The sequence below is a fragment of the Panulirus ornatus genome, chromosome 32 (assembly GCF_036320965.1).
Source record: "Panulirus ornatus isolate Po-2019 chromosome 32, ASM3632096v1, whole genome shotgun sequence".
NCBI classification, from domain to species: Eukaryota; Metazoa; Arthropoda; class Malacostraca; order Decapoda; family Palinuridae; genus Panulirus; species Panulirus ornatus.
In genome coordinates, this window is record NC_092255.1 from 12,411,551 (window position 1) to 12,426,033 (window position 14,483).

At 40.6% G+C, this 14,483-nt stretch overlaps 1 protein-coding gene across 1 annotated transcript in view; it reads left to right on the forward strand.

Annotated features, from left to right (window-relative positions):
- Positions 1-1,094, forward strand: part of LOC139759048 (ribosome biogenesis protein bop1-A) — a 408,882-nt gene extending 407,788 nt beyond the window's left edge. Inside the window, exon 14 of the mRNA XM_071680955.1 lies at positions 164-1,094. Coding sequence (XP_071537056.1) covers positions 164-317 — 154 coding nt within the window. The 3' untranslated portion in view covers positions 318-1,094. The remainder of the gene's footprint in view (positions 1-163) is intronic.
- The last annotated feature ends 13,389 nt before the right edge of the window (positions 1,095-14,483 follow it).

The window sequence follows — 14,483 nt, forward strand, 5'->3', positions numbered from 1 at the left end:
TAGTAATATCAGCAGTGTTTGTCTGTTGAAGTTAAATGAGGATAAACTGATGTAGCTTTTCTAAATTTAAGTCTGTGGTAGCAGCAAGACTGAAATTAAATGAGCTAGGGTTATCTTTTCAATTTCAAAATAACATTGTTTTTTGTTCATTTTCTTATTTCAGTGACTGGTTGAAGGACCCTTTTTTGGTGCCAGTCAAAGAACTGAAGGGTCATGCAATTTTTGAGAGTCTCTGTGTACTAGATCTCAAATGGCACCCATATGAACCATATCTTTTAACTTCTGGTGCAGATGCTACAATCCGACTTTGGCATTGATGGAGAGTTTTGAAGCTTCATGGTTGTTGTGGTAATTATGAAAGCTTTTGGAAACATAAAGTTAGAATTATTGAAGACAAGAAAATTACTCATATTACTACAAGATGATTATGTAAGAGGAAATAGAAATACATTTAATGTTACTTTCCCATCATTAGCCACGATAATTTTTTCTTTTGTATCCACATCTCAGTTATAGAATGTAATAAATTATGGTATTGTTGAATGACCATTAAAAACTACTGTTTTTCTGTTAATTGTCCTGAGAATCTTACCTTGCTAAGAAGATCCAAGATAGTGAATGCTAAAGTTTTTTGTATTTCATAGCATTTTTATGATTTTCTCATTAACTCAGAAGGTCAGCTTTCTTGTATGGCATCCATATTGAAGACCTACGTTCCCTGTATTTACCTAAAGTCTCTCATCAACAGCACTCCCTTTCCATTTCCAAGGAGTGATCAGATATATACAGTGTCCAGATATCATTCATACTGATCCTCAATCCATGCCTGGTGTGTTGAAGAGAAACGCAGACTTCCACTCACATGAAATTCTCCGTACTTTCTCACATTACACACAAATTTGATTTCTATTCCATTTCAAATAGACTACTTGATTTAGTGAAGACAAGAAAGGTACTCATATTACTATAAGATGATTATGTAAGAGGAAATAGAAATACATTTAATGTTACTTTCCCATCATTAGCCACGATCATTTTTTCTTTTGTATCCACATAATAAATTATGGTATTGTTGAATGACCATTAAAAACTACTGTTTTTCTATTAATTGCCCTGAGAATCTTACCTTGCTAAGAAGATCCAAGATAGTGAATGCTAAAGTTTTTTGTATTTCATAGCATTTTTATGATTTTCTCATTAACTCAGAAGGTCAGCTTTCTTGTATGGCATCCATGTCGAAGACCTACGTTCCCTGTATTTACCTAAAGTCTCATCAACAGCACTCCCTTTCCATTTCCAAGGAGTGATCAGATATATACAGTGTCCAGATATCATTCATACTGATCCTCCATCCATGCCTGGTGTGTTGAAGAGAAACGTAGACTTCCACTCACATGAAATGCTACGTACTTTCTCACATTGCACTCCATTTTCTAGTCTTCAAAAAGACTACTTGATTTAGTGAATAGAATAACTCCTTAGAACAAGACTCAGTTTTTATGGGCAGACTTTTTGGTATGTAATGTGGGTTTTCTAAGATGGGTCAGACATGGTGATACTATACAGAGTTTCAGAAAGAGAAATAATGAGTTAGGTTATACCTACCCCATCAGGTAATCGTTTACATATATATTATCCCTGGGACAGGGATGATACTTCCCATGTGTCGTACAGGGCAACTAAAGGGGGCGGAAGTGGTGAGGCTGGAAAACCTCCTCTCCTTGTATTTCAATTTCTAAAAATGGAAACAGAAGGGGCAAGAGGGGAGTGATCATCCCCCTCGAAGGCTCAGATTAGGGTGTCTGAATGTGCTTGGATGTAACTCGGATAAGAAGAAAGGAGAGGTAGGTAGTTTGTTTGACAAAAGAAACCTGAATGTTCTGGCTCTGAGTGAAACTAAGCTCAAAGGTGAGTTAGGAAAGTCATAGAAGTAAAGTTAGGGGTTGGTGAATGTACAAGAGTTAAGGAAGGAGTAGCAATACTCCTGAAGCAGGAGTTGTGGGAATATGTGATAGAGTGTAAGAAAGTAAATTCTAGATTGTAGTGGGTAAAACTAAAACTGGGTGGAGAGAGATGAGTGATTATTGGTGCCAATGCACCTGGTCATGAGAAGAAAGATCATGAGAGGCAAGTGTTTTGGGAGCATCTGGGTGAGTGCATCAGCAGCTTTAATGCACGAGACTGGGCTTTAGTAATGGATGACTTAAATGCAAAGCTGAATAATGTGGCAGTTGAGGGTATAATTGGTGTACACTGGGTATTTAGTGTTTTGAATGGAAATGGTGAAGAGCTTGTTGATTTGTTTGCTGAAAAAAGACTGGTGGCGCAGTACCTGGTTTAAAAAGAGAGATATACATAAGTATATGTATGTAAGTAGAAGAGATGGTCAAAGGGCATTATTGAATTACATGTTACGTGATAGGCATGTAAAAGATGTAAAAGAGAAGATTTATAGAGGTTTTCAAAAAAGAAGAGAGAATGTTAGTGAGAAGAGTGGTGAGAGTAAGAGAGCTTGGAAAGGAGACTTGTGTGAGGAAGTACCAGGAGATATTGAGTGTAGAATGGCAAAAGATGAGAGTAAATGAAGAGAGGAATGGGATGTATTTAGGGAAGCAGTGATGCCTTGTGCAAAATATGCACGTGGCATGAAAAAGGTGGGACATAGGCAGATGAAAAAGGATAGTGAGTGGTTGGATGAAGAAGTAAACTTGTTAGTGAAAGAGAAGAGAGGCATTTCAACAACACTTGCAAAGAGGGAGTGCAAATGACTGACAGATGTATGAAAGAAAGCAGCAGGTCAAAGAGAAAGGTGCAAGGGTTGAAAAAGAGGGCAAATGAGAGTTGGGGTGAGAGTATCAATAAACTAAAGAGAGAATAAAAAGATGTTTTGCAAAGAGGTAAATAATGTACGTAAGACAAGAGAACAAATGGAAACATCAGTGAAGGGGGCAAATGGGAAAGTAATAACAGGTAGTGATGAAATATATACACATGCATGAACATAAATGCCCACACACACACACATACATACCAGTACATTTCAACATCTACAGACATATACATATATGCACATGTACATATTCATACTTGCCCTCATTCATTCCCATCGCCATCCCGCCACACATGAAATGGCAAGTGGGAAAGTAATAACAGGTAGTGATAAAATATATACACATGGATATACATAAATGCCCACACACACACACACACATATACATACCAATACATTTCAACATCTACATACACAGACATATACATATATGCACATGCACATATTCATACTTGCCTTCATTCATTCCAGTCGCCATCCCGCCACATATAAAATGGCAACCCCCCCATGCGTATGAGAGATAGCGCTACTTAAGGACAAAAAGGCCACATTCGTTCACACTTAGTCTCTAGCTGCCATGTGTAATGCACCAAAACAGCTCCCTTTCCACATCCAGGCCCCACAAATCTTTCCATGGTTTACCCCACAACTTGGTATACCACATCGTTCCAGTTCACTCTATTCCTTGCATGCCTTTCACCCTCCTGTATGTTCAGGCTCCGATCGCTCAAAATCTTTTTCACTCCAATTTGGTCTCCCACTTCTCCTCATTCCCTCCACTCTGACACATATATCCTCTCTGTCAATCTTTCGTCACTCATTCTCTCCATGTGACCAAACCATTTCAAAAGACCCCGCTTCTGCTTTCTCAACCACACTCTTTTTATTACCACACATCTCTCTTACCCTTTCATTGCTTACTCCAACAAAACCTCACACCACTTATTGTCCTCAAACCTCTCATTTCTGACATATCCACCCTCCTCCGCACAGCCCTATCTATAGCCTATGCCTCGCAACCATATAACATTGTTGGAAGCACTATTCCTTCAGACATACCCATTTTTGCTATCTGAGATACCGTTCTCGCCTTCCACACATTCTTCAACACAACCAAAACCTTTACCCTCTCCCCCACCCTTTGACTCGCTTCCACTTCCGTGGTTCCATCCGCTGCTAAGTACACTCCCAGATATCTAAAACCCTTCACTTCCTCCAGTTTTTCTCCATTCAAACTTACCTCCCAATTAACTTGTCCCTCAACCCTACTGAACCTAATAACTTTACTCTTATTCACATTTACTCTCAGCTTTCTTCATTCACTAAGTTTACCAAACTCAGTCACAAACTTCTGCAGTTTCTCACCCAAATCAGCCACCAGCGTGTATCATCAGCGAACAACAACTGACTCACTTCCCAAGCCCTCTCATCCACTGCATACTTGCCCCTGTCCAAAACTCTTGCATTCACCTCCCTAACCACCCCATCTATAAACAAATTAAACAACCATGGAGACATCATACACCCCTGCCGTAAATCAACATTCACTGAAAACCAATCACTTTCCTCTCTTCCTACTTGTACACATGCCTTACATCCTTGGTAAAAACTTTTCACTGCTTCTAGCAACTTACCTCCCACACTATATACACTTAATACCTTCCACAAAGCATCCCTATCAACCATATCATATGCCTTCTCCAGATCCATAAATGCTACATACAAATCCATTTGTTTTTCTAAATATTTCTTACATACATTCTTCAAAGCAAACACCTGATTCTCACATCCTCTTCCACTTCTGAAACCACACTGCTCTTCCCCAACCTGATGCTCTGTACATGCCTTTACCCTCTCATATGATTTCCCAGGAATACTCAGTAAACTTATACCTCTGTTATTTGAACACTCACTTTTATCCCCTTTGCCTTTGTACAATGTCACAATGCATGCATGCCGCCAATCCTCAGGCACTTCACCATGAATCATACATATACTGAATATCCTTACCAACCAATCAACTACACAGTCACCCCCTTTATTAATAAATTCCACTGCAATACTTGCTGCCTTGCCATCTTCCATCTTCCTCAAAGCTTTCACTACCTCCTGTGTTTACCAAACCATTCACCCTGACCCTCTCACTTCACACATCATCTCAACTAAAGCACCCTATATCTGCCACTCTATCATCAAACGCATTCAACAAACCTTCAAAATATTCACTCCATCTCCTTCTCACTTCACCACTACTTGTTGTTACCTCCCCATTAGCCCCCCTTCACCGATGTTCCTATTTATTCTCTTGTCTTACGCACTTTACTTACCTCCTTCCAAAACTCTCTCATCAGAACTCTCATTTGCCCTCTTTTTCACCTCTTTCACCTTTCTCTTGACCTCCTGCCGCTTTCTTTTATACATCTCCCAGTCATTTGCACTACTTCCCTGCAAAAATTGTCCGAATGCCTCTCTCTTCTCTTTCATTTACAATCTTACTTCTTCATCCTATCACTCACTACCCTCCAAGAGATTTGGAGACAGGGGCATACTTGCCCCTCTCCAAAACTTGCATTCACCTCCCTAACCACCCTATCCATAAACAAATTGAACAACCATGGAGACATCACACAACCTTGCTGCAAACCGACATTCACTGGGAACCAATCACTTTCCTCTCTTCCTACTCGTACACATGCCTTACATCCTTGGAAAAACTTTTCTCTGCTTTTAGCAACTTACCTCCCACAACACATACCCTTAAACATTCAACAAAGCACCTCTATCACCTTATCACATACCTTCTCCAGATCCATAAATGCTACATACAAATCCATTTGCTTTTCTAAGTATTTTTCACATACATTCTTCAAAGCAAACACCTGATCCATACATCCTCTACCACTTCTGAAACCACACTGCTCTTCCCCAATCTGATGATCTGTACATCACCCTCTGAATCAATACCCTCCAATATAATTTCCAAGGAATACTCAACAAACTTATACCTCTGTAATTTGAGCACTCACTCTTATCCCCTTTGCCTTTGTACAATGGCACTATGCAAGCATTCCACCAATCCTCAAGCACCTCACCATGAGTCATACATACATTAAATAGCCTTACCAACTAGTCAACAATACAGTCACCCCCTTTTTTCATAAATTCCACTGCAATACCATCCAAAATGTATATGTATGTATATGTGCATGTGGGCGTGTATGCACATATACGTCTATATGAGTGGATGGGCCATTCTTCGTCTGTTTCCTGGCGCTACCTCGTTGATGCATAAACAGCGATTAAGCAATTGTGTATAATGATAAAAGAATATATCTATGAGGATAGGGGAGAAAGAATACTTCCCACACATTCCTTACGTGTCCTAGAAGGCAACTAAAGGGGACGGGAGTGGGGGCTGGAAACCCTCCCCTCCTTGTATTTTAACTTTCTAAAAGGGGAAACAGAAGAAGGAGTCACACTTTCTAAAAGGTGAAACAGAAGAAGGAGTCACGCGAGGAGTGCTCATCCTCCTGGAAGGCTCAGACTGGGGTGTCTAAATGTGTGTGGATCAAGATGAGAAAAAAGGAGAGATAGGTAGTATGTCTGAGGAAAGGAACCTGGATGTTTTGGCTCTGAGTGAAACGAAGCTCAAGGGTAAAGGAGAAGAGTGGTTTGGGAATGTCTTGGGAGTAAAGTCAGGGGTTAGTGAGAGGACAAGAGCAAGGGAGGGAGTAGCACTACTCCTGAAACAGGAGTAGTGGAAGTATGTGATAGAGTGTAAGAAAGTAAACTCTAGATTGATATGGGTAAAACTGAAAGTGGATGGAGAGATATGGGTGATTATTGGTGCATATGCACCTGGGCATGAGAAGAAAGATCTTGAGAGGCAAGTGTTTTGGGAGCAGCTGAGTGAGTGTGGTAGTAGTTTTGATGCACGAGACTGGGTTATAGTGATGGGTGATTTGAATGCAAAGGTGAGTAACGTGGCAGTTGAGGGTATAATTGGTGTACATGGGGTGTTCAGTGTTGTAAATGGAAATGGTGAGGAGCTTGTAGATTTATGTGCTGAAAAAGGACTGGTGATTGGGAATACCTGGTTTAAAAAGAGAGATATACATAAGTATACGTATGTAAGTAGGAGAGATGGCCAGAGAGTGTTATTGGATTATGTGATAATTGATAGGCACGCGAAAGAGAGACTTTTGGATGTTAATGTGCTGAGAGGTGCAACTGGAGGGATGTCTGATCATTATCTTCTGGAGGAGAAAGTGAAAATTTGTAGAGGTTTTCAGAAAAGAAGAGGGAATGTCGGGGTGAAGAGAGTGGTGAGAGTAAGTGAGCTTGGGAAGGAGACTTGTGTGAGGAAATACCAGGAGAGACTGAGTACAGAATGGAAAAAGGTGAGAACAAAGGAGGTAAGGGGAGTGGGGGACGAATAGGATGTATTTAGGGAAGCAGTGATGGCTTGCACAAAAGATGCTTGTGGCATTAGAAGCGTGGGAGGTGGGTTGATTAGAAAGGGTAGTGAGTGGTGGGATGAAGAAGTAAGATTGTTAGTGAAAGAGAAGAGAGAGGCATTTGGATGATATTTGCAGGGAAGTAATGCAAATGCATGGGAGATGTGTAAAAGAAAGAGGCAGGAGGTCAAGAGAAAGGTACAAGAGGTGAAAAAGAGGGCAAATGAGAGTTTGGGGTGAGAGAGTATCATTAAATCTTAGGGAGAATAAAAAGATGTTTTGGAAGGAGGTAAATAAAGTGCGTAAGACAAGTTAATCAATGGGAACTTCAGTGAAAGGGGCTATTGGGGAGGTGATAACAAGTAGTGGTGATGTGAGAAGGAGATGGATTGAGTATTTTGAAGGTTTGTTGAATGTGTTTGATGATAGAGTGGCAGATATAGGGTGTTTTGGTCGAGGTGGTGTGCAAAGTGAGAGGGTTAGGGAGAATGATTTGGTAAACAGAGAAGAGGTAGTAAAAGCTTTGCGGAAGATGAAAGCGGGTAAGGCAGCGGGTTTGGATGGTATTGCAGTTGAATTTGTTAAAAAAGGGGGTGACTGTATTGTTCACTGGTTGGTAAGGTTATTTAATGTATGTGTGACTCATGGTGAGGTGCCTGAGGATTGGCAGAATGCTTGCATAGTGCCATTGTACAGAGGCAAAGGGGATAAGATTGAGTGCTCAAATTACAGAGGTATAAGTTTGTTGAGAATTCCTGGGAAATTATATGGGAGGGTATTAATTGAGAGGATGAAGGCAGGTACAGTGCATCAGACTGGGGAAGAGCAGTGTGGTTTCAGAAGTGGTAGGGGAAGTGTGGATCAGGTGTTTGCTTTGAAGAATGTATGTGAGAAATACTTAGAAAAGCAAATGGATTTGTATGTAGCATTTATGGATCTGGAGAAGGCATATGATAGAGTTGATAGAAATGCTCTGTGGAAGGTATTAAGAATATATGGTGTGGGAGGCAAATTGTTAGAAGCAGTGAAAAGTTTTTATCGAGGATGTAAGGCATGTGCACGTGTAGGAAGAGAGGAAAGCGATTGGTTCTCAGTGAATGTAGGTTTGCAGCAGGGGTGTGTGATGTCTCCATGGTTGTTTAATTTGTTTATGGATGGGGTTGTTAGGGAGGTAAATGCAAGAGTTTTGGAAAGAGGGGCAAGTGTGCAGTCTGTTGTGGATGAGAGAGCTTGGAAAGTGAGTCAGTTGTTGTTCGGTGATGATAGATCGCTGGTGGCTGATTCGTGTGAGAAACTGCACAACTGGTGACTGATTTTTGGTAAAGTGTGTGAAAGAAGAAAGCTGAGAGTAAATGTGAATAAGAGCAAGGTTATTAGGTACAGTAGGGTTATTAGGTACAGTCAATTGGGAGGTAAGTTTGAATGGAGAAAAACTGGAGGAAGTGAAGTGTTTTAGATATCTGGGAGTGGATTTGGCAGCAGATGGAACCATGGAAGCGGAAGTGAATCATAGGGTGGGGGAGGGGGGAAGTTCTGGGAGCGTTGAAGAATGTATGGAAGTTGAGAACATTCTCTCGGAAAGCAAAAATGGGTATGATTGAAGGAATAGTGGTTCCAACAATGTTTTATGATTGCGAGGAGTGGGCTATAGATAGAATTGTGAGGAGGACGGTGGATGTGCTGGAAATGAGATGTCTGAGGACAATATGTGGTGTGAGGTGGTTCGATCGAGTAATAATAGGGTAAGAGACGTGTGGTAATAAAAAGAGTGTGGTTGAGAGAGCAGAAGAGGGTGTTTTGAAATGGTTTGGTCACATGGAGAGAATTAGTGAGGAAAGATTGACCAAGAGGATATATGTGTCGGAGGGGGAGGGAACGAGGAGACATGGGAGACCAAATTGGAGGTGGAAAGATGGAGTGAAAAAGATTTTGAGTGATCGGGGCCTAAACATGCAGGAGGGTGAAAGGCGTGCAAGGAATAGAGTGAATTGGAACGATGTGGTATACTGGGGTCGACGTGCTGTCAGTGGATTGAACCAGGGCATGTGAAGCGCCTGGGGTAAACCATGGAAAGTTGTGTGGGGCCTGGATGTGTAAAGGGAGCTGTGGTTTCGGTACATTATTACATGACAGCTAAAGACTAAGTGTGAACGAATGTGGCCTTTGTTGTCTTTTCCTAGCGCTACCTCGCACACATGAGGGGGGAGGGGGTTTTTATTTCATGTGTGGCGGGGTGGCGATGGGAATGAATAAAGGCAGACAGTATGAATTATGTACATGTGCATATATGTATATGTCTGTGTGTGTATATACATTGAGATGTAGAGGTATGTATATTGGCGTGTGTGGACATGTATGTATACGCATGTGTATGTGGGTGGGTTGGGCCATTCTTTCGTCTGTTTCCTTGCACTACCTCGCTAATGCGGGAGACAGCGACAAAGCAAAATAAATAAATATAAATAAATATATATTTTTATTTATTATACTTAATCGCTTTTTCCCTCGTCAGTGAGATAGTGAAAGGGAACAGACAAAGAATAGCCCAACCACTCATATACACCTGTAGATTTACATAAGCACCCATACACGCACATATAAATACATATACATACACTGACATATACATATATACAAATGTACATATTCATACTTGCTGCCTTCATCCATTCCCATCGCCACTGCACTACACATGAAATAGTATCCCCCACCCCCCCATTTCAGTGAGGTAGCACCAGGAAAGGACAAAAAAGCCACATTCATTCACACTCAGTCTCAAGCTGTCATGTGTAATACACCAAAACCACAGTCCCCATTCATATCCACGCCCCACAGATGTCTCCGTGGTTTACCTCAGACACTTCACATGCCCTGGTTCAGTCCATTGACAGCATGTCGACCTGAGTATACCACATTGTTCCAATTCACTCTATTCCTTGCATGCCTTTCACCCTCCTGTATTTTCAGGCCCCGATCGCTGTAAATCTCCAAATTGGTCTCCTTCTTGTTCTCTCCACCTATGACACATATATCCTCTTTGTCAATCTTTCCTTATGTCCAGTCCATTTAAGCACACCCTCTTCTGCTCCCTTAACCGCACTCTTTTTATTACCACACATCTCTCTTACCCTTTCATTACTTACACCACATGCTGTCCTCAAACATTTCATTTCCAACAAATCCATCCTACTCTGTGCAACCCCATGCCTCGCAACCACATAACATTGTTGGATTTACTATTCCTTCAAACATACCCATTTATGCTCAGAGATTAATTGTCAAAGTGGTTGGTTTCTTTATAAAGCCCTTTAGTGGGTAAGATATCAAATTCTATTATCATGAACAATGTAGATTTAGTTAAACAAACTTAAAAATTATTATTATATTATTATTATTTTGCTTTGTCTCTGTCTCCCGCGTTTGCGAGGTAGCATAAGGAAACAGAAGAAAGAAATGGCCCAACCCATCCCCATACACATGTATGTACATACACATCCACACACGCAAATATACATACCCATACATCTCAATGTACACATATATATACACACACATACATACATACATATGTACACATGCACACAATTCACACTGTCTGCCTTTTTATTCATTCCCATCGCCACCTCGCCACACATGGAATAACATCCCCCTCCCCCCTCATGTGTGCGAGGTAGCACTAGGAAAAGACAACAAAGGCCCCATTCATTCACACTCAGTCTCTAGCTGTCATGCAATAATGCCCCACATCCACTTAAAAATATCAATGTTAATTTTGATTTCAATCTTGTTAGCTTTGATGTTTTCTCACTGTTCACAAAAGTTCCAGTTGATGACCCTTAAAATATTTATTTGATATTTTGTATGATATTCATGTACCTGTTTCAAAGTCTGTTTTGATTGAACTGATGAAATTGTCTAGAAAAGACTGTGTATTTCAATTCAGTGGCGAATATTATGCTCAAAAATTTGGTATGGCAATGGGTCACCCTCTTTCACCTGTACTAAGTAATCTCTATATGGAATCTTTAAAATAAAATTACTAAAGGATATCTTTTACCTTCTAGGTATGTAGATGATGTTCCTTGTTTTTGACCAACAAATGAAAATTTACAAATATTTCTCTCCTTGCTTAACAATTTAGTATCTTCCATCAAAGTTGCTGTAGAAAATGAAAATAATGGTATGTTACCATTTAAGTTTAGCATACACTGAAAACCTATCAATTTATGCTCATATATCCATTATTACTCATGTCAGCATGACAGATTTAAATTATCAACTTTTCAATCTATGTTCCCTAGGGCATTACGAATTTGGATTCCAGAGTTTATTGATGATGGGTTTGAGAAGGTATATTCTATTGGATGCAAGTTAAAGTACCCTATATCTTTCATTGATAAATCCCTTAAGTTAGCAAAGAAATCATTTAATAGAGTTGAACCCAAACCTCCCATTGACACCAAGAATCTTTTAGTTCTCCCTTTTGATATTAATTTTTCTTTACTTCCCATGTTGCTGAAATCTTTTAATGTAAATGTTGCACTCAGCAACAATAATACTATAAAGAATATCTTAATCAGGAACTCACCAGAAAGTTCTCCTGGATGCTTCTATAAAGTGCCATGTAGAAACTGTGATAAGTTTTATTTTGGGCAGACTAGTAAGGATCTTTCTGTTAGACTTCAGCAGCATAAATATAGTATAACAACAGGATGAGAATCAAATCCTTGTTTAATCACATTACAAACTATAATCAGAGTGTTTACTGGAATAATGTCATCTCAGTTATTAACTTTAACTCCAATACCACGAGAAATATCTTTGAATCTTCTATTATACAAAGAATTATAACCTTAATATTATTGAAGGACCATACAAATTGGATAGCTTCGTTGTATATAAACTGACTTATGTTTCTTGTATCTCCCCTGATGATGTCAATATTACACGAAAGTGCACTTGGGAATTTATCATGTTTCATTTCCCCGTGGACTCGTAGGAATATACTTGATCATGCGCTAAATTGTGATCCTTTCCAGGGTGTATATATGTACATATTTCTGTATGTGTGTGTATGGGCCTTTTTGTATTGTTGACTGGTTGGTAAGGTTATTTAATGTATGTATGACTCATGGTGAGGTGCCTGAGGATTGGCAGAATGCGTGCATAGTGCCATTGTACAAAGGCAAAGGGGATAAGAGTGAGTGCTCAAATTACAGAGGTATAAGTTTGTTGAGTATTCCTGGTAAATTATATGGGAGGGTATTGATTGAGAGGGTGAAGGCATGTACAGAGCATCAGATTGGGGAAGAGCAGTGTGGTTTCAGAAGTGGTAGAGGATGTGTGGATCAGGTGTTTGCTTTGAAGAATGTATGTGAGAAATACTTAGAAAAGCAAATGGATTTGTATGTAGCATTTATGGATTTGGAGAAGGCATATGATAGAGTTGATAGAGATGCTCTGTGGAAGGTATAAAGAATATATGGTGTGGGAGGAAAGTTGTTAGAAGCAGTGAAAAGTTTTTATCGAGGATGTAAGGCATGTGTACGTGTAGGAAGAGAGGAAAGTGATTGGTTCTCAGTGAATGTAGGTTTGCGGCAGGGGTGTGTGATGTCTCCATGGTTGTTTAATTTATTTATGGATGGGGTTGTTAGGGAGGTAAATGCAAGAGTTTTGGAAAGAGGGGCAAGTATGAAGTCTGTTGGGGATGAGAGAGCTTGGGAAGTGAGTCAGTTGTTGTTCGCTGATGATACAGCGCTGGTGGCTGATTCATGTGAGAAACTGCAGAAGCTGGTGACTGAGTTTGGTAAAGTGTGTGGAAGAAGAAAGTTAAGAGTAAATGTGAATAAGAGCAAGGTTATTAGGTACAGTAGGGTTCAGGGTCAAGTCAATTGGGAGGTGAGTTTGAATGGAGAAAAGCTGGAGGAAGTGAAGTGTTTTAGATATCTGGGAGTGGATCTGGCAGCGGATGGAACCATGGAAGCGGAAGTGGATCATAGGGTGGGGGAGGGGGCGAAAATTCTGGGGGCCTTGAAGAATGTGTGGAAGTCGAGAACATTATCTCGGAAAGCAAAAATGGGTATGTTTGAAGGAATAGTGGTTCCAACAATGTTGTATGGTTGCGAGGCGTGGGCTATGGATAGAGTTGTGCGCAGGAGGATGGATGTGCTGGAAATGAGATGTTTGAGGACAGTGTGTGGTGTGAGGTGGTTTGATCGAGTGAGTAACGTAAGGGTAAGAGAGATGTGTGGAAATAAAAAGAGCGTAGGTTGAGAGAGCAGAAGAGGGTGTTTTGAAGTGGTTTGGGCACATGGAGAGAATGAGTGAGGAAAGATTGACCAAGAGGATATATGTGTCGGAGATGGAGGGAACGAGGAGAAGAGGGAGACCAAATTGGAGGTGGAAAGATGGAATGAAAAAGATTTTGTGTGATCGGGGCCTGAACATGCAGGAGGGTGAAAGGAGGGCAAGGAATAGAGTGAATTGGAGCGATGTGGTATACCGGGGTTGACGTGCTGTCAGTGGATTGAATCAAGGCATGTGAAGCGTCTGGGGTAAACCATGGAAAGCTGTGTAGGTGTGTATATTTGCGTGTGTGGATGTATGTATATACATGTGTATGGGGGGGGGGTTGGGCCATTTCTTTCGTCTGTTTCCTTGCGCTACCTCGCAAACGCGGGAGACAGCGACAAAGTATAATAAAAAAATATAAAATATATTATATATATATATATATATATATATATATATATATATATATATATATATATATTCCTTTCCTTTCATACTATTCGCCATTTCCCGCGTCAGCGAGGTAGCGATAAGAACAAAGGACTGGGCCTTTGAGGGAATATCCTCACATGGCCCCCTTCTCTGTCCGTCTTTTGGAAAATTAAAAAAAAAAAGAGAGGGGAGGATTTCCGGCCACCCGCTCCCTCCCCTTTTAGTCGCCTTCTACGACACGCAGGGAATACGTGGGAAGTATTCTTTCTCCCCTATCCCCAGGGATAATTTTTTTTTTTTTTTTATACTTTGTCGCTGTCTCCCGCGTTTGTGAGGTAGCGCAAGGAAACAGACGAAAGAAATGGCCCAACCCCCCCCCCATACACATGTACATACACACGTCCACACACGCATATATACATACCTACACAGCTTTCCATGGTTTACCCCAGACGCTTCACATGCCCCGACTC